The sequence below is a fragment of the Haliotis rubra genome, unplaced genomic scaffold (genome assembly GCF_003918875.1).
Source record: "Haliotis rubra isolate DU_JTF1 unplaced genomic scaffold, ASM391887v1 Scf99, whole genome shotgun sequence".
NCBI classification, from domain to species: Eukaryota; Metazoa; Mollusca; class Gastropoda; order Lepetellida; family Haliotidae; genus Haliotis; species Haliotis rubra.
In genome coordinates this window covers 492,360-516,209 of record NW_025767734.1, presented here as the reverse complement: position 1 = coordinate 516,209, position 23,850 = coordinate 492,360, and the positions used below count along the sequence as shown (strand labels likewise).

Here is a 23,850-nt window from a genome sequence, read left to right as displayed (position 1 = left end):
CCTGATACAGATACATTCAACTGATACACCCATCCACCTGATACAGATACATTCAATTGATACATCCATCCATACAGATAAATTCAACTGATACACCCATCCACCTGATACAGATACATTCAACTGATACACCCATCCACCTGATACAGATACATTCAATTGATACATCCACCTGATACAGATACATTCAATTGATACACCCATCCACCTGATACAGATACATCCATCCACCTGATACAGATACATTCAACAGATACATCCATCCACCTGATACAGATACATTCAACTGATACACCCATCCACCTGATACAGATACATTCAATTGATACATCCACTGATACAGATAAATTCAACTGATACACCCATCCACCTGATGAGATACATTCAATCGATACATCCACCTGATACAGATACATTCAACTGATACACCCATCCATACAGATACATTCATCAGATACAGATAGACATTCAACGGATACATCCACCTGATACAGATACATTCAACTGATACACCCTGATCAGATACATTTATCACGCGATACAGATACATGCAATTGATACACCCATCCACCTGATACAGATAATTTCAACTGATACCATCCACGTGATACAGATACATGCAATTGATACACCCATCCACCTGATACAGATAAATTCAACTGATACACCCATCCACCTGATACAGATACATTCAACTGATACATCCACCTGATACAGATAAATTCAACTGATACACCCATCCACCTGATACAGATACATTCAACTGATACATCCACCTGATACAGATACATTCACCTGATACAGATACATTCAACTGATACACCCATCCACTTGATACACCCACCCACCTGATATATTCAACTGATACACCCACCTGATACTTGAGTCATCCACCCACCTGATACACCCACCCACATGTATACCCATCCACATGATATATTATATACCCACCCTCCTAATACACCCACCCACCTGATACACCCATCCACCTGATATTTTCAACTGATACACCCACCCACCTGATACATTCACCCACAAGATACACCCACCCATATGATACACCCACCCATTTTTTTTAAGGACACCCCCATTTTAGTCTTCCAAAACCATTGTGTCCAGATATTCAAGCTGGCACTGTTTACAATATATTAAGAGCTGACACTTGTGTGACCATTCAGTATTTAGTTTGAACATCATGTATGGCATCATGTATGAATGAGTGAAAACATTAACACAATTTATATCCTTATAATTATGTCATCTGAAAGGGGTGGGTAGTGTCCCCAAAACAAGCTCTTTCAGTAAACCAAAAGGGGGAGTCACTTTAACAAGCGATTGTAGTTTCAAATTGCTTTTTTATGCACTTTGATATCTAAGTTTGATTCTAGCGAACTTCTACCTATCTCACACAAAATGTTTCTTGCATATTTTGTTTCCTGAAGTTTGTGATGCATTTTTTACAGATTTTGAGTTTTTGGGGGGAACCAAGATAGAAAGTATACCGAAATGGGGATTGTGAGGCTGGAACACAGCAAAACCAATTTGCTCGAGGGGACACATACTAATAAGAAAAAAACAACATAAAAACAGCTGCATTTGTATCATTTTCTTGGTGAGGCTGACTACTTTTTGATCGCCCTTGTATGATGCACTGAGGATTTTAATGCAGTGACACTTCAGTGAATCGGGTCCTAACCCTACTTGCTATAATCTAACACCATCATATCCCAACCCTACTTGGTATAATCTAACACCATCACATCCCAACCCTACTTGCTATATCTAACACCATCACATCCCAACCCTACTTGCTATAATCTAACACCATACATCCTAACCCTACTTGCTATAATCTAACACCATCACATCCCAACCCTATCCACATCCCAACACTTGCTACCACCTACTTGCTATAATCTAACACCATCACATCCCAACCCTACTATCTCCAACACCATCAACATCACATCCCAACCCTACTTGCTACTTAACACCATAATCCCAACCTAACACCATCACATCCCAACCCTACTTGCTGCTATAATCTAACACCATCATCCCAACCCTGCTTGCTATAATCTAACCATACTCCCAACCTGCTATAATCTAACACCATCACATCCCAACCCTACTTGCTATAATCTAACACCATCACATCCCACTATAATCTAACACCATCACATCCCAACCCTACTTGCTATAATCTAACACCATCACATCCCAACCCTACTTGCTATAATCTAACACCATCACATCCCAACCCTACTTGCTATAATCTAACACCATCACATCCCAACCCTACTTGCTATAATCTAACACCATCACATCCCAACCCTACTTGCTATAATCTAACACCATCACATCCCAACCCTACTTGCTATAATCTAACACCATCACATCCCAACCCTACTTGCTATAATCTAACACCATCACTGTGAGCTTCATCTGTGCACAGGCTAGCAGACCTAACCATTAGTTCCTCCAAGTGTATACTCATACCTGTGATCTGTCCGGTACTGACACTGAAGGCTGTCTGGGTGGGTCCACTGATGCTGTAACTCCTTCGTCCATTGCAAGCAAATAGGATTTACAGATTGGCCTGAGGATGTGATTTTTCATGTAATTATTCTGTAACGCTGACTTTTTTGTGACAAGTCTGTGTGGTTCCTCATTGATTTTATCACAAATCGGTAGTACACATCACGGGTAGTGTAGAAGTGATCCCTTAATTAACCTTGTTAAACGCTGTTCTTTACAGGGTTGAACTCAGCTGAGTGTACGCCTTGTGACATGGAACTTTAAGTATTGACATGTGAGCCAATTGCCATTCTGTTTGAGAGTATGAGGGAAAATAGTGTGCAATGTACCACCATCAACTTCATGATTCTATTTCAAATTGATTTATAGGATTCTTCATTAAGTTGTATGTTTCAACTTTGAGAACTTTCTCATAATTTATGACTTTTAGACTGATGAAGTTGAGTTTGCTGAGGGTCATTTTGAATTGTGTTATCTTATAGTCTTCTAGATGGTCTAAGATCGCACCAAAGTACTGGAATATACATAGAAACTGAGCTGAATGAAGTTATCAGATGCAAACAATGAAATATTTTTCAGAAAAAGGTTGTCAAGGTATGTTTTTAAATACTACTCTTAAAAGGATCGTCATAGACTAACATTTTCAGTAACAGGAGGAATCGAACTGTAAGCTGGTTAGACATTCTGTAATCATGTTACAGGTAAGAGATTCTGTAGTCAAATCACAGGTAAGAGATTCTGTAGTCAAGCCACAGGTAAGAGATTCTGTAGTCAAGCCACAGGTGAGAGATTCTGCACTCAAGCCACAGGTAAGAGATTCTGTAGTCATGTTACAGGTAAGTAGTCATGTTACAGGTAAGAGATTCTGTAGTCAAGTCACAGGTAAGTAGTCATGTTACAGGTTCTGTAGTCAAGGTAAGAGATGTAGTCAAGTCACAGGTAAGAGATTCTGTAGGTTGTCAGTGTTACAGGTAAGAGATTCTGTAGTCATGTTACAGGTAAGAGATTCTGTAGTCATGTTACAGGTAAGAGATTCTGTAGTCATGGTTACAGGTAAGAGATCATGTAGTCATGTTACAGGTAAGAGATTCTGTAGTCATGTTACAGGTAAGAGATTCTGTAGTTAAGCCACAGGTAAGAGATTCTGTAGTCATGTTACAGGTAAGAGATTCTGTAGTCATGTTACAGGTAAGAGATTCTGTAGTCAAGCCACAGGTAAGAGATTCTGTAGTCAAGCCACAGGTAAGAGATTCTGTAGTTCATGTTACAGGTAAGAGATTCTGTAGTCAAAGCCACAGGTAAGAGATTCTGTAGTCATGTTACAGGTAAGAGATTCTGTAGTCAAGTCACAGGTAAGAGATTCTGTAATCATGTTACAGGTAAGAGATTCTGTAGTCAAGCCACAGGTAAGAGATTCTGTAGTCATGTTACAGGTAAGAGATTCTGTAGTCATGTTACAGGTAAGAGATTCTGTAGTCAAGCCACAGGTAAGAGATTCTGTAGTCAAGCCACAGGTAAGAGATTCTGTAGTCAAGCCACAGGTAAGAGATTCTGTAGTCACAGCCACAGGTAAGAGATCATCATGTTACAGGTAAGAGATTCTGGTAGTTCTCTAAGCCACAGGTAAGATATTCTGTAGTCAAGTTACAGGTAAGAGATTCTGTAGTCAAATACAGGTAAGAGATTCTGTAGTCAAGCCACAGGTAAGATATTCTGTAGTCAAATCACAGGTAAGGAGATTCTGCACTCAAGCCACAGGTAAGAGATTCTGTAGTCATGTTACAGGTAAGAGATCCTGTAGTCATGTTACAGGTAAGAGATTCTGTGGTCAAGTCACAGGTAAGAGATTCTGTAGTCAAGCCACAGGTAAGAGATTCTGTAATCATGTTACAGGTAAGAGATTCTGTAGTCATGTTACAGGTAAGAGATCATGTAGTCATGTTACAGGTAAGAGATCATGTGGTCAAGTCACAGGTAAGAGATTCTCTAGTCAAGCCACAGGTAAGAGATTCTGTAGTCATGTTACAGGTAAGAGATTCTGTAGTCATGTTACAGGTAAGAGATCATGTAGTCATGTTACAGGTAAGAGATTCTGTAGTCATGTTACAGGTAAGAGATTCTCTAGTTAAGCCACAGGTAAGAGATTCTATAGTCATGTTACAGGTAAGAGATCCTGTAGTCATGTTACAGGTAAGAGAGATTCTGTGGTAGTCAAGTCACAGGTAGGATTCTGATTCATGTTACAGGTAGTCAAGCCACAGGTAAGAGATTCTGTAATCATGTTACAAGTAAGAGATTCTGTAGTCAAGCCACAGGTAAGAGATCCTGTAGTCATGTTACAGGTAAGAGATTCTGTAGTCATGTTACAGGTAAGAGATTCTCTAGTTAAGCCACAGGTAAGAGATTCTGTAGTCATGTTACAGCTAAGAGATTCTGTAGTCATGTTACAGGTAAGATATTCTGTAGTCATGTTACAGGTAAGAGATTCTGTAGTCATGTTACAGGTAAGAGATTCTCTAGTTAAGCCACAGGTAAGAGATTCTGTAGTCATGTTACAGGTAAGAGATTCTGTAGTCAAGTCACAGGTAAGAGATTCTGTAATCATGTTACAGGTGAGAGATTCTGTAGTCAAGCCACAGGTAAGAGATTCTGTAGTCAAGCCACTGTAGTCATGTTAAGGTAAGAGATTCTGTAGTCAAGCCACAGGTAAGAGATTCTGTAGTTAAGCCACAGGTAAGAGATTCTGTAGTCATGTTACAGGTAAGAGATCCTGTAGTCATGTTACAGGTAAGAGATTCTGTAGTCAAGTCACAGGTAAGAGATTCTGTAGTCAAGCCACAGGTAAGAGATTCTGTAATCATGTTACAGGTAAGAGATTCTGTAGTCATGTTACAGGTAAGAGATTCTGTGGTCAAGCCACAGGTAAGAGATTCTGTAGTCAAGCCACAGGTAAGAGATTCTGTAGTCATACTACAGGTAAGAGATTCTGTTGTCAAGTCACCTGTGGAGGTCCGGGTTAGAATATTGATGTTCAGTAACCCATGCTTGTCATAAGAGGCGACTAACAGGATTGGGTGGTCAGGCTTGCTGACTTGGTTGACACATGTCATCGGTTCCCAATTACGCAGAACGATGCTCATGCTGTTGATCACTGGATTGTCTGGTCAGGACTCGATTATTTACAGACCGCCGCCATATAGCTGGAATATTGCTGAGTGCGGCATAAAACTAAACTCACTCACTCTGTAGTCAAGTCACAGGTGAGAGATTCATTAAACTTAAAAAATGACACTGCAAAAGAGGGGGTCACCAAAACTATTTTTGTGTATGTGAAGGGGCAACTTCATTGAAAGATCTTTTTAGTTCAATCTGATTATATTTCCTTCTACAGTTGGCCAATGGCTGAAACAATAAAGTATTCATGTTGTAGGGCCTGAGTTCTTCACTGATGGAAATTCAGATTCTTTTGGACACAAAGTCTAGATGTAGTTCAACAAAACAGGGAGTTCAGTTTGGTGTTGGAAAATATTTCCAATCTGTCACAGCAGTTGTGTTTTTTACCTGAAGGTAATGTGAAGTACAGTATAGTATGAACACCGTGATGAAGTTCACAAATATATCAGATGCTTGTATGATGTCTCTGTAGGAACAGAATCTGAGGTTTGGTCAACTATGTAAGGATTCATATGTGTATACATGTCATCATGTCAGGAACAGATATCATGAGGTTTCCGTCAAAGGCTATGTTTTTTTCCTCCTCGCTCACTGGATTCAATATTTATGTGTATACATGTAAACTGTATGTATGTATAGAAGTATTGAGTGTGAATAACCACTGAGTACATGTTGACTAGCATGTTCATAGCCAGAGTTGGCAAACTGTATGATATTCTATTGCATTTGATTCATGAACACATCTTGACTTTTGGCTAAAGAAACATTTTAGTCAACCTTGAAAGTGATGAAGTATTGCATTTTACTAGATTCTGCAAATGATTCTTGACATTATCAAGCTGTAACTGTAAATGATAAAAGGGACATATTTATTGGCAGGTTTTAAAGGTAAGCGTGAACGTTTCTTCAACAAAAGTTCAAAGACCATACAGAGACTGTCAGACTGACCTCAGTGAATCTTCTGATATCAGCTGCCATATTATCAGCCTAACACTTGTCTTCATGGTAACCAGAGACTAAGATCATGTTAACTTTCCGTGATGAGCCTATATTCATCTGAGTTCCATAATACAGGAGAAATGAAAAGGTTTGCCTCAACAAAGCTCATGTAGTTGTTTTGAATTGATTTGGCTTTTCACGTTACATAGTTGCTTTTTAACTGACCAGAGTGTTTCAGAAATCATGAAATGTAGACAAGTAGTCTTGATTCTTGATGATCACAAAATGAGTGTTACAACAGTGGTATGTTCATGTTTAAGTATGGAGATTGTCTTAGATTTGACGGCTGAGATAGCTTTGAGCAACATGCCTTCGAACTACCGTCGGCTCAGTTTAGTGGCTGGCTTTACTCTACAGTGTGTTTAGTATGTGTTTACAGGCCTACCCGAGGAAGTAAATCCCGATCTGGTTTCATTTGTTTTAGATTTCAATTATTGTGATCAGTGCTGTATCCAGGGGCTGTGACCAGTCAGACTGTCTGGTAACATCCTCAGTAAATCTGTCTGGGGACTTCTCGCAACTGGTGTTTGCATTTCTCAATTCCTTCTATTTAGCTAAGGATATTTTTGGAAGTAGAGATAGGATTCTTTGTTTTCGGAGAGTGAGTGAATAATTGTTATAGCTCTTTTAGTATATTGCAAAACTACATAAACAGAAAAGTCTGTATACAGGTTTGGGTAGTTGATCATTAGAGCCAGTGGGTCACTAGCCACGAGGGTTAAAGCATTTGCCTCTCATGACAAACGTCTGGGATTTCCAAAATTGCTATGGTGGGGCATTTGTGGTGTCCCCCTACAGGATAGGTCTAAAAAGTTCACTTACTCACTCACTCACTCACTCACTCACTCACTCACTCACTCACTCACTCACTCACTCTCACTCCTCACTCCTCACTCCTCACTCCTCACTCACTCACTCCTCACTCACTCCTCACTCCTCCTCTCACTCACTCCTCACTCACTCACTCCTCCTCACTCACTCACTCCTCACTCACTCCTGCTCACTCACTCACTCACTCACTCACTCACTCACTCACTCACTCACTCACTCACTCACTCTCACTCACTCACTCACTCAGGCATCTGTGAGGCTTATTCTCATGTGTGATGGCAGGCATCTTAATCGAGGTTTGGTCTTGTTAGTGATGGCAAGCAACTTATGGAGACTTGGTCTCATGTATAGTGGCAGGTAACTTGTGAGAGGCTTGGTCTCGTGGGTGATGGCAGGCAACTTGTGTGGGGCTTAATAGCTTAGTCTCGTGGGTAGTGGCAGGCAACTTAGTGTGGGTAGTGGCAGTCTCTGAGTGGGTTAGTCTAAGTGGGTAGTGGCAGGCAACTTGTGTGGGGCTTAGTCTTAGTCTCGTGGGTGATTAGCTCATGGGTAGTGGCTTGTGTGGGGCTTAGTCTTGTGGGTAGTGGCAGGCAACTTGTGGGTGATGGCAGGCATGGCTTGTGTGGGGCTTAGTCTAAGTGGGTGATGGCAGGCAACTTGTGTGGGGCTTAGTCTCATGGGTAGTGGCAGGCAACTTGAGTGGGGCTTAGTCTTGTGGGTAGTGGGGCAACTCTGGAGTGGGGGCTAGTCTCGGGTAGTGGCAGGCAACTTGTGTGGGGCTTAGTCTCGTGGGTAGTGTCAGGCAACTTGTGTGGGGGCTTAGTCTCGTGGGTAGTGTCAGGCAACTTGTGTGGGGCTTAGTCTCGTGGGTGATGGCAGGCAACTTGTGTGGGGCTTAGTCTCGTGGGTGATGGCAGGCAACTTGTGTGGGGCTTAGTCTCGTGGGTAGTGGCTTAGTCTCGTGGGTAGTGGCAGGTAACTTGTGTGGGGCTTAGTCTCGTGGGTAGTGGCAGGCAACTTGTGTGGGGCTTAGTCTCGTGGGTAGTGTCAGGCAACTTGTGTGGGGCTTAGTCTCGTGGGTAGTGACAGGCAACTTGTGTGGGGCTTAGTCTCGTGGGTGATGGCAGGCAACTTGTGTGGGGCTTAGTCTCGTGGGAAGTGGCAGGCAACTTGTGTGGGGCTTAGTCTCTTGGGTGATGGCAGGCACCTTGTAGGAGGCTTAGTCTCGTGGGTGATGGCAGGCAACTTAAGGGAGGCTTGGTCTCATGTGTGATGGCAGACAACTTGTGGGAGGCTTGATATCGTGGATGATGGCAAGCAACTTATGGGACAGCATGTCATTGGTACCTAGAGGCCATTGATTGTTGTCCCCCGCCGCAACGCGGAACGGGGGACTATGTATTCAGCGGCGTACGTATGTATGTACGTCCCGCTTCTTGTTAACGCGATATCTCATGAACTGTTGTACCCAATGTCTTCAAATTTGGTGACAACCTACATTGGGGGATTACCCAGACACCAGTTGATTTGGGTGACCTTGACCTTATCTTCAAGGTCACCACGACACTTTGAACACTTTTCAAACTCTTGTAAACGCGATATCTCATAAAACAATACACCCAATGTTTTCACTTATGTCAACAGCCTACCTGGGGTGATTATGCAGACACTAATCATTTCAGGCATCTTGTATGTGACCAAAAAATAAAAAGTAGTAAATATAGATATTCCATTCTTTAGTGGCGGGGGACATTGCCATATCAGCTGCAAACACTTGTTGCTGATATGATATCAAGGACTGGAGTTTCTGGTTCTGCTGGTTCTGACTGGATTAATTTACAGGCTGTTGTAATGACCCAGCATTAAACCACTCACAAATATATGTGCAGAGGACTAATGTTAATTCACTGCTTCTACCTCAATCTGTAGAGGAACTCATCAATCACCTGTCATCCATGATGCCGGATCTGATTAGGAACTCATTAAAAATGAAACCAGAACCTCTTTGTGCAGTTTAAAAACGGTTTGCATCAAATGTATTAAACTCAGATGATTCATTCATAATTTTCTTTATGATGACAGATTGGTTTTTTTACCTATGCCTGTCTTTTTTGAACGATTGAGGAAGGAAGATGACAGTGAATTAGGCTAATATTGACAGGACAAAAAACATTGTCTTAAAACTCTAATATTTTACACTCTACATCAATGTTCATATTCTTTTAGATTGATTTTTGTAAATTGTGACATACGGTAGTCGATTTTCTGGTTGTCCTGTTTTACTTAAGGTCTTTAATATTTGAATCTTGGGACCCTTCATTGATTTACTTTGACATTTGGATTATGACCTGGACTCCATGTCTATCATATTGGACCCGTGAAGATCGGGGGTAGAATAGGTCTTCAGCAACCCATGGACCCGTGAAGATCCGGGGTAGAATAGGTCTTCAGCAACCCATGGACCCGTGAAGATCCGGGGTAGAATAGGTCTTCAGCAACCCATGGACCCGTGAAGATCCGGGGTAGAATAGGTCTTCAGCAACCCATGGACCCGTGAAGATCCGGGGTAGAATAGGTCTTCAGCAACCCATAGACCCGTGAAGATCCGTGTAGAATAAGATGGACCGGGTGAAGATCGAGGGAATAGGTCTTCAGCAACCCATAGACCCGTGAAGATCCAGGGTAGAATAGGTCTTCAGCTACCCATGGACCCGTGAAGATCCGGGGGGGAATAGGTCTTCAGCAACCCATAGACCCATGAAGATCCAGGGTAGAATAGGTCTTCAGCAACCCATGGACCCGTGAAGATCCAGGGTAGAATAGGTCTTCAGCAACCCATGGACCCGTGAAGATCCGGGGTAGAATAGGTCTTCAGCAACCCATGGACCCGTGAAGATCCGGGGTAGAATAGGTCTTCAGCAACCCATGGACCCGTGAAGATCCGGGGTAGAATAGGTCTTCAGCAACCCATGGACCCGTGAAGATCCGGGGTAGAATAGGTCTTCAGCAACCCATGGACCCGTGAAGATCTGGGGTAGAATAGGTCTTCAGCAACCCATGGACCCCAAGATCCGGGGGAGAATAGGTCTTCAGCAACCCATGGACCCGTGAAGATCCGGGGTAGAATAGGTCTTCAGCAACCCATGGGCCCATGCAGATCCGGGGTAGAATAGGTCTTCAGCAACCCATACTTGCCATAAAAGGCGGCTATGCTTGTCGTAAGAGGCGACTAACAGGTTCGGGTGGTCATGCTCGCTGACTTTGTTGACACATGTCATCGGTTCTCAAATCGCAGATCGATGTTCATGCTGTTGATCACTGGATTCTCTGGTCCAGACTCGATTATTTACAGACCGCCGCCATATAGCTGGAATATTGCTGAGTGCGGCGTAAAACTAAACTCACTCACTCTATCATATTAACAAACATTAACAAACAGTTTGGTCATGTTGTAGTCAGCAAGATGATGGAACACCATCAGATGAAGACAATGCTTAGTCTGAATGTGTATCATTTTGACATGTAGTAATTGGAAAGGGGCCCTGTGAAATGGCAGATTCAGAACCTGGACTTGCCTCATTTACGTCATTACAGGATTACTGTAAGGGCTGAGCAGAAGGGAAGATATATGATTCAGGGACTGTGAGACACATCAGCTGAAATAGCATCACATGTGACTCCAGCAGGTGCCTGGGGAACAGCAGTGGAGACACAAATAAAACCTGCATGCTTGCGCATAATCAGTTACACAATTAAAGTCGCTTTGTTCCCTGAACATGAAAACAGCAACATTGTCTTGTATTTTAGGCTTTATTGATTCCATGAGCTTTACAGGAATATACTCTACATCTTGGGAACATTATTTGTCAACCCTTGCATCGGGAGGCTGTAGGTTTATGGCTGTATTCTGCTGTAGGATGACTAGCATGACAGTCTTGTCCCCGCTGTGTCCACAGGTGACATGACTAATGGACAGGGGCAAGGTGTTACTGAGTCTTAATTAGCCTTGTGTCTTCCACCTTCTGGCTGAGTCTGGTCACCAGTATACTGATACATAAAGAAAGTGATTGTAGTGTAATTTGAAGGATGGGAAAGTGATAAAGAAGAATTGAATGGAACGTGTGTTCACGACACACAGTCTGACTTGTCTCAGGTCCATGAGTCATTGCAAGACTAGATTAAATCTCACCCTTGTCAAGTGAGTCTCTGCCTGTGTTTAGATGAGTGCATGTTGCTTTAAGTCATAGTCAGTGATACTTCAACTTCAGTAAATGTTGTCAGCTGTGGAGTCCAAGCCACCATATTAATGCAAGTGCTGACCCCAAGCGACCAAGAAGTGTGAAGGTCCAGGTTAGAATTGGCCTTCAGTAACCCATGCTTGTCGTATGAGGCGACTAACAGGATCGGGTGGTCAGGCTCACTGGCTTGGTTGACACATGTCATCGGTTCCCAATTGCACAGATCGATGCTAATGCCATTGCTGACTGATTGTCTGGTCCAGACTCGATTACTTACAGACCGCAGTCATATAGCGGGAATATTGCTGAGTGTGGCGTAAAACTAAACTCACTCGCTCACTCACCTAGCGACCAAATTAATGGGAGTGCTCACCCCTAGCGACCAAATTGATATGGATGCTGACTAGGGCTGTGCAATATAACCGGTTTAGCGGTTCATACATGAAAACGATACATATTGCAATGCGCTGATTGAAAAGCGGTATTTTGACTTGCATTCGGAAAACTTCGTAACACTCAGAAACGTTGATGATTGTGGCAATTGTGGTAATGGTGGTGGGAATCATCGTGGTAAAAATTACATTTAACTGGATTGTTATGTTCGGTTTGATGTTGTGTTCTTAATTGTTGTTCAAGTGTTTCGCAATGTTTGGGATCTGAATGTGTTAACTATTTACTCATTAATGACCAGTGGTCTCTGGTATGTCCTGACCAGGTCAAGCTGCTGTCTGAAATCTCGGGGCTTTTTTTGAGAGTGGAGAAAGTAGTTCAAACTAGTAACCACTGTGTTGGGATGTTAAATTGTTCTTTTCCTTGTTTCATTTGTGCCAGATGTTATTTACATTTTTATTTTGTCATGATTAAAAGTTTTTATTAAAGCTTAATCAAGCATAGTCATTTGGTTGTGTATTTACTTTATAAATCAAGCATTAACTCAATTATAAGTAGTATTTGTTACAAAAAACGTCTTGCAATATATTGCAATATGTTTCGCAATGTATGCTTTCGCATTGCAATATATCACAATATGAAAATTCTCTGAAATACCCACTCCTTGTGCTGACTCCTGGTGACCTAATTAATGTGGATACTATCACCTAATGACCAAATGATGGCGAGTGCTGACGCAATGTCAAACAAATTAATGTGATAAAACCCAAGCCCCTAACAATAATTGAGTGAGTAGCCTTGTTTGAGTAGTGTGACCCTAATCTCAAACATGGCTAAGTAATTGATGCAAACATTTTCACGATCTCATTTTGGACTACAATCTGGGTAACAATACCAATAAATGTCTCAATGTTGCCTCATCACTGGCAAATGTCTTAGCATAGCATCACAATACAGGTGAATGTCTTAACACTACAGTATCACAATACTGGTGAATGTCTTAACATAGCATCACAATACAGTTTAATGTCTTAACACTACAGCATCACAATACTGGTGAATGTCTTAACACTACAGTATCACAATACTGGTGAATGTCTTAACACTACAGCATCACAATAGTGGTGAATGTCTTAACACTACAGCATCACAATACTGGTGAATGTCTTAACATAGCATCACAATACAGGTGAATGTCTGAACATGGCATCACAAGACAGGTGAATGTCTTAACATAGCAGCGTCATAATACTGGTGAATGTCTTAACATAGCAGCGTCACAATACTGGTGAATGTCTTAACATAGCATCACAAGACAGGTTAATGTCTTAACATAGCATCACAAGACAGGTGAATGTCTTAACATAGCATCACAATACAGGTGAATGTATTAACATAGCATCACAATACAGGTGAATGTCTTAACATAGAAGTGTTACAACTCTTGTGTGAATGTCTTTTCATACAGAACCTTTATTCTGATACACACAAAAAGTCTTTGGAGTACATTGTAGACATGCTGTCTATGTTAATGTCCATTCAGTAGAAACTGTAATAATAGACTCAAATGCTTTGAGTGATAAAGGGGCGCTAGGGTAGCCTAGTGGTTAAAGCGTTGGCTCGTCTCGCCAAAGACCCGGGTTCGAATCCCCACATGGGTACAATGTGTGAAGCCCATTTCTGGTGTCCCCCGCCATGATGTTGCTGGAATATTGTTAAAAGCGGCGAAAAACCAAACTCAGTTAGTCAGTTGAGTGATAAAGGTTCTTAGTTGCAAATATCAATGATCAGAAATGTTTGTGTCCTTGACCTATCTGGTTGGATTTTGACCTATGTCCTTCACCCATGTCCCTGACCTGTCAGGTTGGACTTTGACCTATGTACTTCACTTTGACCATGTCCTTCACCCATGTCCCAGACCTGTCAGGTTGGATTTTGACCTATGTCCTTCACCCATGTCCCAGACCTGTCAGGTTGGACTTTGACCTATGTCCTTCACCCATGTCCCTGACCTATCAGGTTGGACTTTGACCTATGTCCTTCACCCATGTCCTTGACGTATCTGGTTGGGCTTTGACCTGTGTCCTTCACCCATGTTCCTGACCTATCTAATATGGCCATAGCCTATCTACAATGTCCCTAACTTATCAAGTTTTTTACCCATCTACTTTCCCCCTGACCTTTCTGCTTTGCACCTGACCTATCTCTACAGTGTATGGGCTATCTTCAAGTCCCTGTCTGATCTACAATGTCCCTCACTTATCTTGCATTTAAATTGTTTGTGATCTTGTCTACTTTGTCCCTTTTGGTTTTGTCCCTGAACAATACTTAGTGTGCTATCTCCTAGACTCTGATCTGTCTGCGGTCTACTTTATTAATTTTGTCTTCTTTTCCCTGAATGTACCTGGCCTACCTGGCCTATGTCCCTGACCTGTCCACTGGCCTATGTACCCCTGGCCTATGTCCCTGACCTGTCCACTTCACTCAGTTACATGTTTTTTTTACTTTACCGTCCACTTCACTCAATTACGCGTTTTCTTTTACATGACCAATGGCTTGACCTTCCTGGCCTATGTCCCTGACCTGTCCACTTCACTCAGTTACATGTTTTCTTTTACCTGACGAGTACAATGTACTTGGCTTTCCTGGCCTATGTCCCTGACCTGTCCACTTCACTCAATTACATGTTTTCTTTTACCTGACGAGTACAATGTACTTGGCCTTCCTGGCTCATGTTCCTGACCTGTCCACTTCACTCAATTACATGTTTTCTTTTACCTGACGTGTACAATGTACTTGGCCTTCCTGGCTCATGTTCCTGACCTTCCACCACTCAATCCTGGCCTTTGTCCATGACGTGTACAATGTACTTGACCTGTCCACCTGTCCACACTCAATTACATGTTTTCTTTTACCTGACGTGTACAATGTACTTGGCCTTCCTGGCTCATGTTCCTGACCTGTCCACTTCACTCAATTACATGTTTTCTTTTACCTGACGAGTACAATGTACTTGACCTTCCTGGCTCATGTTCCTGACCTGTCCACTTCACTCAATTACATGTTTTCTTTTACCTGACGTGTACAATGTACTTGACCTTCCTGGCCTATGTCCCTGACCTGTCCACTTCACTCAATTACATGTTTTCTTTTACCTGACGTGTACAATGTTGACCTTCCTGGCCTTCCTGACCTGCTCATGTTCTTTTACTGACCTGTCTACAATGTCCCTGACTACTTTATCATATATCTACTTTGTCATGTTGGCATATTGATGTGACTTGTAATTTGAATTCTTTCTTTTGTTTCAGGCTGTTCAGGCCCAGGAGAGCAAGCGCCGGAAACGGCGGATTATGAAAGTAGCCGTTTATTTCATGTTTGGTATCATTGCACTTGGTGTCTTTGCCATCTGGTTGTTTCACAAGGACAACGTTGCAGCTGTGAAGCTTGATGAGTCCTTCACCTTCACAGTGAAGATGCGAACGCTGGAGCTGGAAAACAACAATGAGGACACAATAATGTATGGTGACCTTGGCATGCATCTGAAGGCCACATCCTATCATTACTGCTGGGACGAGCACCGTCTGGATTACGACATGCATTGTCTGCTGTGGCGAAAGATGGCAACTCTACACTTCTCTAAGGACGATAATGAAACACTGCCTTGTTATACCCTAGAGTGGAAAGGCTTGTCTGACAATTTCAAAGCTGAAGATTGTTACTATTTGCTTGGCTTTAAATGGTATGGATTAATAACTGACAAACATGGTATATGGCCAATGTCAAAGTTAATTATTAAAAATGCCACATTTTATCCAAAATATCCAGTAGGTCAAAAGAGAAATCGTATTCCAATGTGGTTATCGTCGAAAGGAGTTGCTCTTTTTGTGGACAGCAACACCCCATTCTTAATATCAGTCAACACAACTGAAGAACAGCAGTTCTGCATGCTGTCTGAGTTTGCTTTTGATGACGTTGGTCTGGGAGGGAGCCTTCTGAAGTACACTATCTGTCGTGGGACGGACATGAAAGATGCATACCATAAATCTCAGCAGCATATTAGAGAAAATTATGGTGATGACTTAGGACCAAAGGTTGGTAAAGTTATCCCCAACCCTGTCCGTGCACTTCTGTCAGAGGATGACATTCCAGAGATGAGAGACCAGCTTGTGGCTTCTAAGACACAGTGCAGTTATGTTGAAATCTTCTGGGACTGGGAGAATGAGACTGGGGACCTTCAGTTCAACTCCAAGAAGCTTCAGAAGCTACAGACACTTCTGGACGATCTGGCAGGAACTGATTGTAAGGTCTTGATGCCTGTGTCAACACTTTTCACATACAGATCTAAACATTTTATGGAAGGTATGGACAACGATTACTTCTTGCGTGATGAAATGGATATTGTTACCAAAATGATTAAGTGGCGAGGGAAGGAAGGTGCAGTGTTAGATGTGACTAACCCTGATGCCATTCAGTGGTTCCAAGGACTTCTTGAAAAACTAGTGGAGGACTACAACATTGCAGGCTTTAAACTCCTGCACATTGAGATCCCACGACTTGTGACATATATGGATAAAAACGTCACATTCTTGGATTATCCTCGTCTATTTGCTGAAGTTGTTTCAGCAATGAATACATCAGTTGTTTTGGATTACGTGGCTGGATTCACCCCTGAGTCAGTGTTCACATCCATCCATGCAGAGTTGTTTGAAATCAATGGAGCCAAATGCTTCAATACAGTTATCCCCCTCGCTCTACAGAATGGAATGGGTGGATACCCAAATATACTTCTGGATGGATTGGCTGAATTAGAACTCTCAAAGGAACTATTTGCTCGATGGTTGCAGCTAGCTGCATTTTTCCCAGGTATTAGGATCCCAATGTTATCAATTCTGTCTGAGGAGGATGTGGAGGATCTGTTGGAAAGTGCCCTCAAACTACGACAGAGCATTTTGACCTACATAGAGACTGCTGCCCAAAATCAAAAGGGTGACCCAATTATTCGACCGGTCTGGTGGATGGAACCAAATGATCCTGTTGCACAAAACATTGATGATCAGTTCATGGTGGGGGATGTTCTGATGGTTGCACCTGTGTTGTGTGAAGGCAAGAAAACTCGTTCGGTGTACCTCCCGAAGGGAAAATGGCGCAGCAGTGGGAATAAGCCTATTGAGGGTGGACAAACCATCACCATCAATGTTAAAGATATAACAAATGTTCCACATTTCTTCAAGATACCATAGATCATGGCAGGGTAGAATTTTGACACTATTCCACATAGACATCTGTTTAGAATGTGACATGTTTCACTGAATCCGAGTTGTGTATTGTGAGTTGTGAGGAACCTTTGATATTATGTATATATATGTGCAAGCTCTGTAGGGCGGAATCCTGTACTCATTGTAGATAAAGTCAGGAACTGGATTAAAACAACTGTATCAGTTGGAAACCGAAAAACTGATTTCTTTAGAATTTTTGAATCTCTGCTTTTTTGTTTACTAATATACTCATGTTATGCAGGCTAACTATTGCATCTGTCCTTCACATGCTTCTTTTTGTAATTAAATATTTTTGTCTATCCATCCAAAATTAGTATTCTGTTGAAATGTTTACAACAGCAGATATGAAAGAGTATTGGTATTTTTTAGTGAGATGTTCATGTTATATGTGAATTGTCACATTTGAAATTGTGTGTGGATATTTGGGGATCTCATTATTTTGTTGATCTTTGAAACTGAACAGATATCATTAGGGATGTCACGATACATAAGTTTCATGAATCAATACATATCACGATACCCTAGTCACGATTCGATATGTATCACGATACCTATTTTCTCGGCATTATTGCGTAAATTTAGTTACATTTTGAAACATTAATGTTTCATATTTTATAATTGTCCATGAAAAGATCAACATCTTTTATTCTCTGAGATTAAAAGGTTCTAATTTCCTATCTTTGTGCATGAAAAATAATCATTTATAACTCTCATAACATCAAAAAACATGATACAATTGCAAAATGTAAACGATACATAAACATATTTAAACCGATACTTTCAAAACTAAATATTGATACAGTTTTGAATGTATCGATTATTGTATCATCTTAGAAAAAGTATTGTTGAATCGCGGCATCCCTAGATACCATACATGTAGGTGATATATGGGTGTTGTACACCTGAACCATCCTCCACAAAGCAATGTTTCGGTGATATCATGGGATTATTAGCAACCAGTGTTGCAGTTGCTTTGTTGAAGGAGTTCTAATTAGCCAGTTTAATGTGAGAAGAGGAGCGTAGCCATACAGCAGCATTTGTACACACTATCTGCCACGGTATATTGATTACTGCCTGTTATGTATGGAGACGATGCATTGTGTTTACACGAGACTTAGTTCCATCCGACTCGTGTGTATCAGTATTTACACAGAGTCTGTTCATATGAGCAAAACGGGAAAAATCCCAAAATAAATCCATGGGCATTTTGCCGAAAATGATTTTGTTGATACATGTACATGAATGTTTGGTGAAAAGAAATCCATGTTATTATTTATTTATCTTTTTTTCCTGAAGTTGTGTGTTATGTACATATACCATTTGAGATTTGTTTTGTGTTATAGTTAAGACAAGTATTTCTTTCAATGCAGGACTGTAAATGTATTACACATATCATTGTCCAACACTGAGTGTTGGGTCTTCATAATGTTCATTCTTTATACTGATTGTGAAATTGTCTTACAATATAAATTTGCAACAGCGTTGTGTTTCATTTGCATTCCTACATACTGGTTTGAAGAATTTTTTGCTCTGCTGAGATTCAAAAACATGCTTTTTAATCTTCAGGTCAGTCCACTGTATAGAATTTTAATGGTTGGATTGCTTTATAAAATAACACTAAAACTGAAATATATGAGTGACAGACATGATGTATGATATAAGTGTTCTGAGTTCTCAAAGGGGAAATATTTTACCTCCAGATTTACTATGCTTATTTGAAACCAAATGCACTTTGTAAAATGATATTTCTTTAAAGCACTAACATTGACTGAGAAAGTACTTTTCAATGAAAATTACTGGCCACAGTGATGTAGCTCTCAAATAAACTGCTCCAATCAGATGTGGTATTTGTGATTTGAAACTTCTCATTGGCCAATCAGAACCAAGTACTGTCATAATTCCTTAGACAAATCAATCAAGTTTTTGTAACATATTGATTTCTTTTGATTTTATTACCCTACAGAGATCTCCACAAGTCTAGTACTGCCACATTGTTTATAGAGGTGGAAACCTTTTGTATTTGGTACCAGCCTAATCAGTGTTTGATGGAATTTTGATATGATTCTAAAGGTGGCAGCCAAACTGAAAATGTCAGTTCATATTTAAGCACATGCAGGTGAGCTACAGAGGATCATGGCTCCATGTATATATGTTAGCTACAAAATTCAACAGAAGTTAAACAAACCCAGTGTGTCTTCTTGGTATTGTATCTGTCAGTGACAGGAAAAGGAAATACCACACACTACCCCATTTCACCAATCTATCTCATTTGGACTATTTCCCCTTCCCCTTTCGACCTTTCCTGGCTTTGACCTTTCCTTTCTCATCAACTAAATATGGTAAGGGTATATATACTGAGGGAAAAAAATAAGGTATCACATGAAAGCTCAAGTGTTCCTTGGTTTGTTTCCAGTGTTCTTCACAAGCGAAGCGATACAACACTTGTGGAGAAACCTGAATAAATAGAGGAACACAGGAGCTTTCATGTGATCCCTTATTTGTTTCCCTCAGTATAACTTTCGATAATCAACATTTCTGGATCTGTGTATGTCAATTACTAAGCTATCCTTTATTCATTCCAGTGTTAAGTCTTTGGTATCCTAAATTTCTATCCCAAGTATATGTATGTCATTACATTTTCCTGTTTATTGTATAAATGTCACAGAGAGTTTTGGGATCAGTGATCCTTATTTATCATTCTGTTCCTGTTGAAAAGCATAAGGTGGATGTGTAAACCTGGCAGCTAAAGTATGGTAGTTAGTGAGTTATACCCGAAATGTTTGGTTCAGTGTTTGTAGTAATTGTTTTGATTGATAAACTCATAGTGAAACTATTGTTTGCAGCTCATGAATGGTAGGTTACAGTGTGTTATACCTGTATTAACACATCTCACCGTAGTTGTGTAGTACCGATGAAAAAGTGTAGAATTATTGTCAAACTTTCTTATCAGTTATGCAGTGTTCACGAATGGTGTTTCAAGGTAACAGGACATTGGGTCCTGCAAGTTTCAGATGTCTGTCTGACCCATTGAAAATTCACAGGACCCATGGAATGAAATTAAACATACATTTCAGATTTAACATTTCTTATAACTGGCACTGAAATTATTAACAAATACAAGATATATGAACAGCAAACAAGTGTCACATGTCAGATATAACAACTTAAGTCAAAGTATTGTGATATATACAGTCAGACACTGGGGCTGGTGGGTTGTAGACTTCTATTGGACCGTTGGCAAATCTGCCGGATTTGTCAGATGATCAGACACTTTTCGTGAACACTGGTTATTAGTGCTATGTAATATAATGTACAATCATGCTTTGGGTATGTAGTATGTTGAACAATCTATAGATACTTAGTATGCTGAACAATCTATCTATAGATATGTAGTATGTTGAACAATCTATCTATAGATATGTAATATGTTGAATAATCTATCTGTAGATATCTAGTATGGTGAACAATCACACTATGGATATGTTATATATTGTACACTAATGTATCACATCGGGTTACATACATTGCATGATATATTGTTTTTTATAACACCATATAGTCAGTGTTCTGATACAATCAATTCATTATCTCCATGAAACACAATCTAAAAAGAAAATGTGAACTTTTGCCCTTTTCATGTTCTACAAATGTTTATATATCTTTATGGTTTTTGACAATAACTTTCATGGTTGTCATGTTCTGTAAGCTTCCTATTGTTGCTGACTATGTCAGTGTTACGTTGCTTCCATTCATTTCACTCCCATTGATCTCTGTTTCTTGTCAGCTGTCTTAATCAACAATGAGTCTATGTAGCATTCTGCTAGTCCTAATGTCCCTGTCCTTCCACGTCACAACATCTTGTGTCTTCTTCTTTGCTGTCCAAAGTCTTTTTTGATTGTATCCATGGATCTGCTTTCCAATCTCTTGACAACCAAATGGGGATTCCAGGTAAGACTGAAGGTCCCTAGCAACCTATGGTTAGTGTGAAGGTGACTTAGCCACTTGGAACATCAGGCTAGTCTGACTTGACTAATTGTATCAAATTGCATTGATATCAATGACTGGTATATGGTCCAGATTTGATTATTTACAGAGCGCTATCATATTTCTGGAATATTGTGGGTTGCAGTATTAAACAAACAAATACAACCTTATGTCTCCTTAAAGACATCCTTGTTTAAGAGTATCAGATGATCGGACTTGGTTGATACTGTAACATCGTACCAGCTTTGCGTGATGATGACCTTCATGTTCTCTGTTGGTTACTTGCTGCCTTGATGCAGGTGGAATAGTGGGGTTCGAACAATGTCCACCCCTTAAAAACATTTGTTTCCTCTCCATTATTATCAAAATGAATACCCACTGTATTGATCTTTGCATTCAACCCAGGTCACATACTAAAACGGTATTATACTTAATCAGCCATTGGCAACACATTTTGTGTTTTCTGTTTGAATCTGATATTTTCAAAATTGGTCATTGCTACTGAATCCAAATGATTCCTTATTCATGATAGATACACCTTACAAGAGTAGTTGGTATCGGGTGGTCAGGCTCGCTGACACACATGTCATGTCATTGTTACTGAATCCAAATGATTCCTTATTCATGATGGATACACCTTACAAGAGTAGTTGGTATTGGGTGGTCAGGCTTGCTGACACACATGTCATCGTATCCCAATTTCGTAGAACGATGCTCATGCTGTTGATCACTGGATTGTCTGGTCCACACTCGATTATTTACAGACCCTTACAAAGAGTAGTTGGTATCCATATCACTGGTATATTTCTGATTACGGCATTAAGCAACAAACCAACCTACAAGAGTAGTCCCTTGGCCTTTGGAGGAAAGGTGATTTGCTCCCTTACTGAGGTTAGAAAATTACTCAGCAGTCATTGTTCATCAGTGGAAGTAGGACATAATTTCATACAGTTTTTCATAGGGTCTTACGTTTTATAATGTCAGTGTAGCAAAAATCTACGTCATGGTTTCATGAAAAACAGATTGCACTTTTATTTGTATGATTGTATGCGTTTAATGTAATATTTAAAAGAGAAGGTTTTAGATTGACTTGATCATATATAAGATATCGAATCACTACCCAGCTAAAGGGTTAATTGTAAAGTTGAAAGAGTTGTGCAGGGTTTTACACTAATTCACACTTACCCAGCCATGATAGAGTTAACTGACATGATTTGCTGTAGGGTTTTCACTCATTCCCACTTGCCCTGAGTGTTTGTGCAGCATGTCCACCTGTTAAAGTGTCCCTTGGTATGTCAGCACCTGTGAAGGTTTCACCAACAGATAAATGTTGAACACTATCAGGTTCTTCTTCCACGTCAAGCTGACACATATATCTGTTCAAACAGTCCGAACCCACTTCTTTGAAGGTGTTGTGTGCAGGTTGAAACCTAAAACTATTGGAGAGGGATGCTGCACCGAGTGTTTCTGTGAATGATAAGGAGCAGATAACTCTTGCTGCACTGGCCATTACCATCTGCATCTAACTATGTTATACTGAATTTTAAAGGGAGAGAAGAGACAAAATCACTTCTTCTTAAATCACAGAATCTGATCATTATATTGTGCTGTTTCACCTGCTACAGCTTCATATTGTTCTGCTGTGTTGAGAATAATGGGTATATAAACTGATTACCTTATCATATGTGTATATTATTTGTTGGCTCCAGTCAGTATTTAGTGTAGCTTCATATTCTGAAGTGTGTGGCCATGCACGGTTTTGTTTGCAAATTGGGTTGTTACACTTTTTTACAGTATTTTCAAATGGACTCTTGTTTTATTAAGAATAAACATTAAACATTGTTTGCCAAACTTTGTTGTATATTCATGATGGTAGAACGATGCTCATGCTGTTGATCACTGGATTGTCTGGTCCACACTCGATTATTTACAGACCTACGCCATATCACTGGTATATTTCTGATTGCGGCATTAAGCAACAAACCAACCTACAAGAGTAGTCCCTTGGCCTTTGGAGGAAAGGTGATTTGCTCCCTTACTGAGGTTAGGAAATTACCCAGCAGTCATTGTTCATCAGTGGAAGTTGGACATAATTTCATACAGTTTTTCATAGGGTCTTACGTTTTATAATGTCAGTGTAGCAAAAATCTACGTCATGGTTTCATGAAAAACAGATTGCACTTTTATTTGTATGATTGTATGCGTTTAATGTAATATTTAAAAGAGAGATTTTATAGATTGACTTGATCATATATAAGATATCGAATCAATACCCAGCTAAAGGGTTAATTGTAAAGTTGAAAGAGTTGTGCAGGGTTTTACACTAATTCACACTTACCCAGCCATGATAGAGTTAACTGACATGATTTGCTGTAGGGTTTTCACTCATTCCCACTTGCCCTGAGTGTTTGTGCAGC

General features: G+C 40.4%; 1 protein-coding gene across 3 annotated transcripts in view; it reads left to right on the top strand.

The window, feature by feature from the left end:
- The window catches only part of LOC124265712 (myogenesis-regulating glycosidase-like), a 94,551-nt gene extending 76,552 nt beyond the window's left edge, over positions 1-17,999 (top strand). For all 3 annotated transcript variants that reach the window (XM_046700517.1, XM_046700516.1, XM_046700515.1), the window contains one exon: positions 15,482-17,999. In XM_046700517.1, coding sequence (XP_046556473.1) covers positions 15,482-17,413 — 1,932 coding nt within the window. In that variant the 3' untranslated portion in view covers positions 17,414-17,999. The remainder of the gene's footprint in view (positions 1-15,481) is intronic.
- Positions 18,000-23,850: the final 5,851 nt, after the last annotated feature.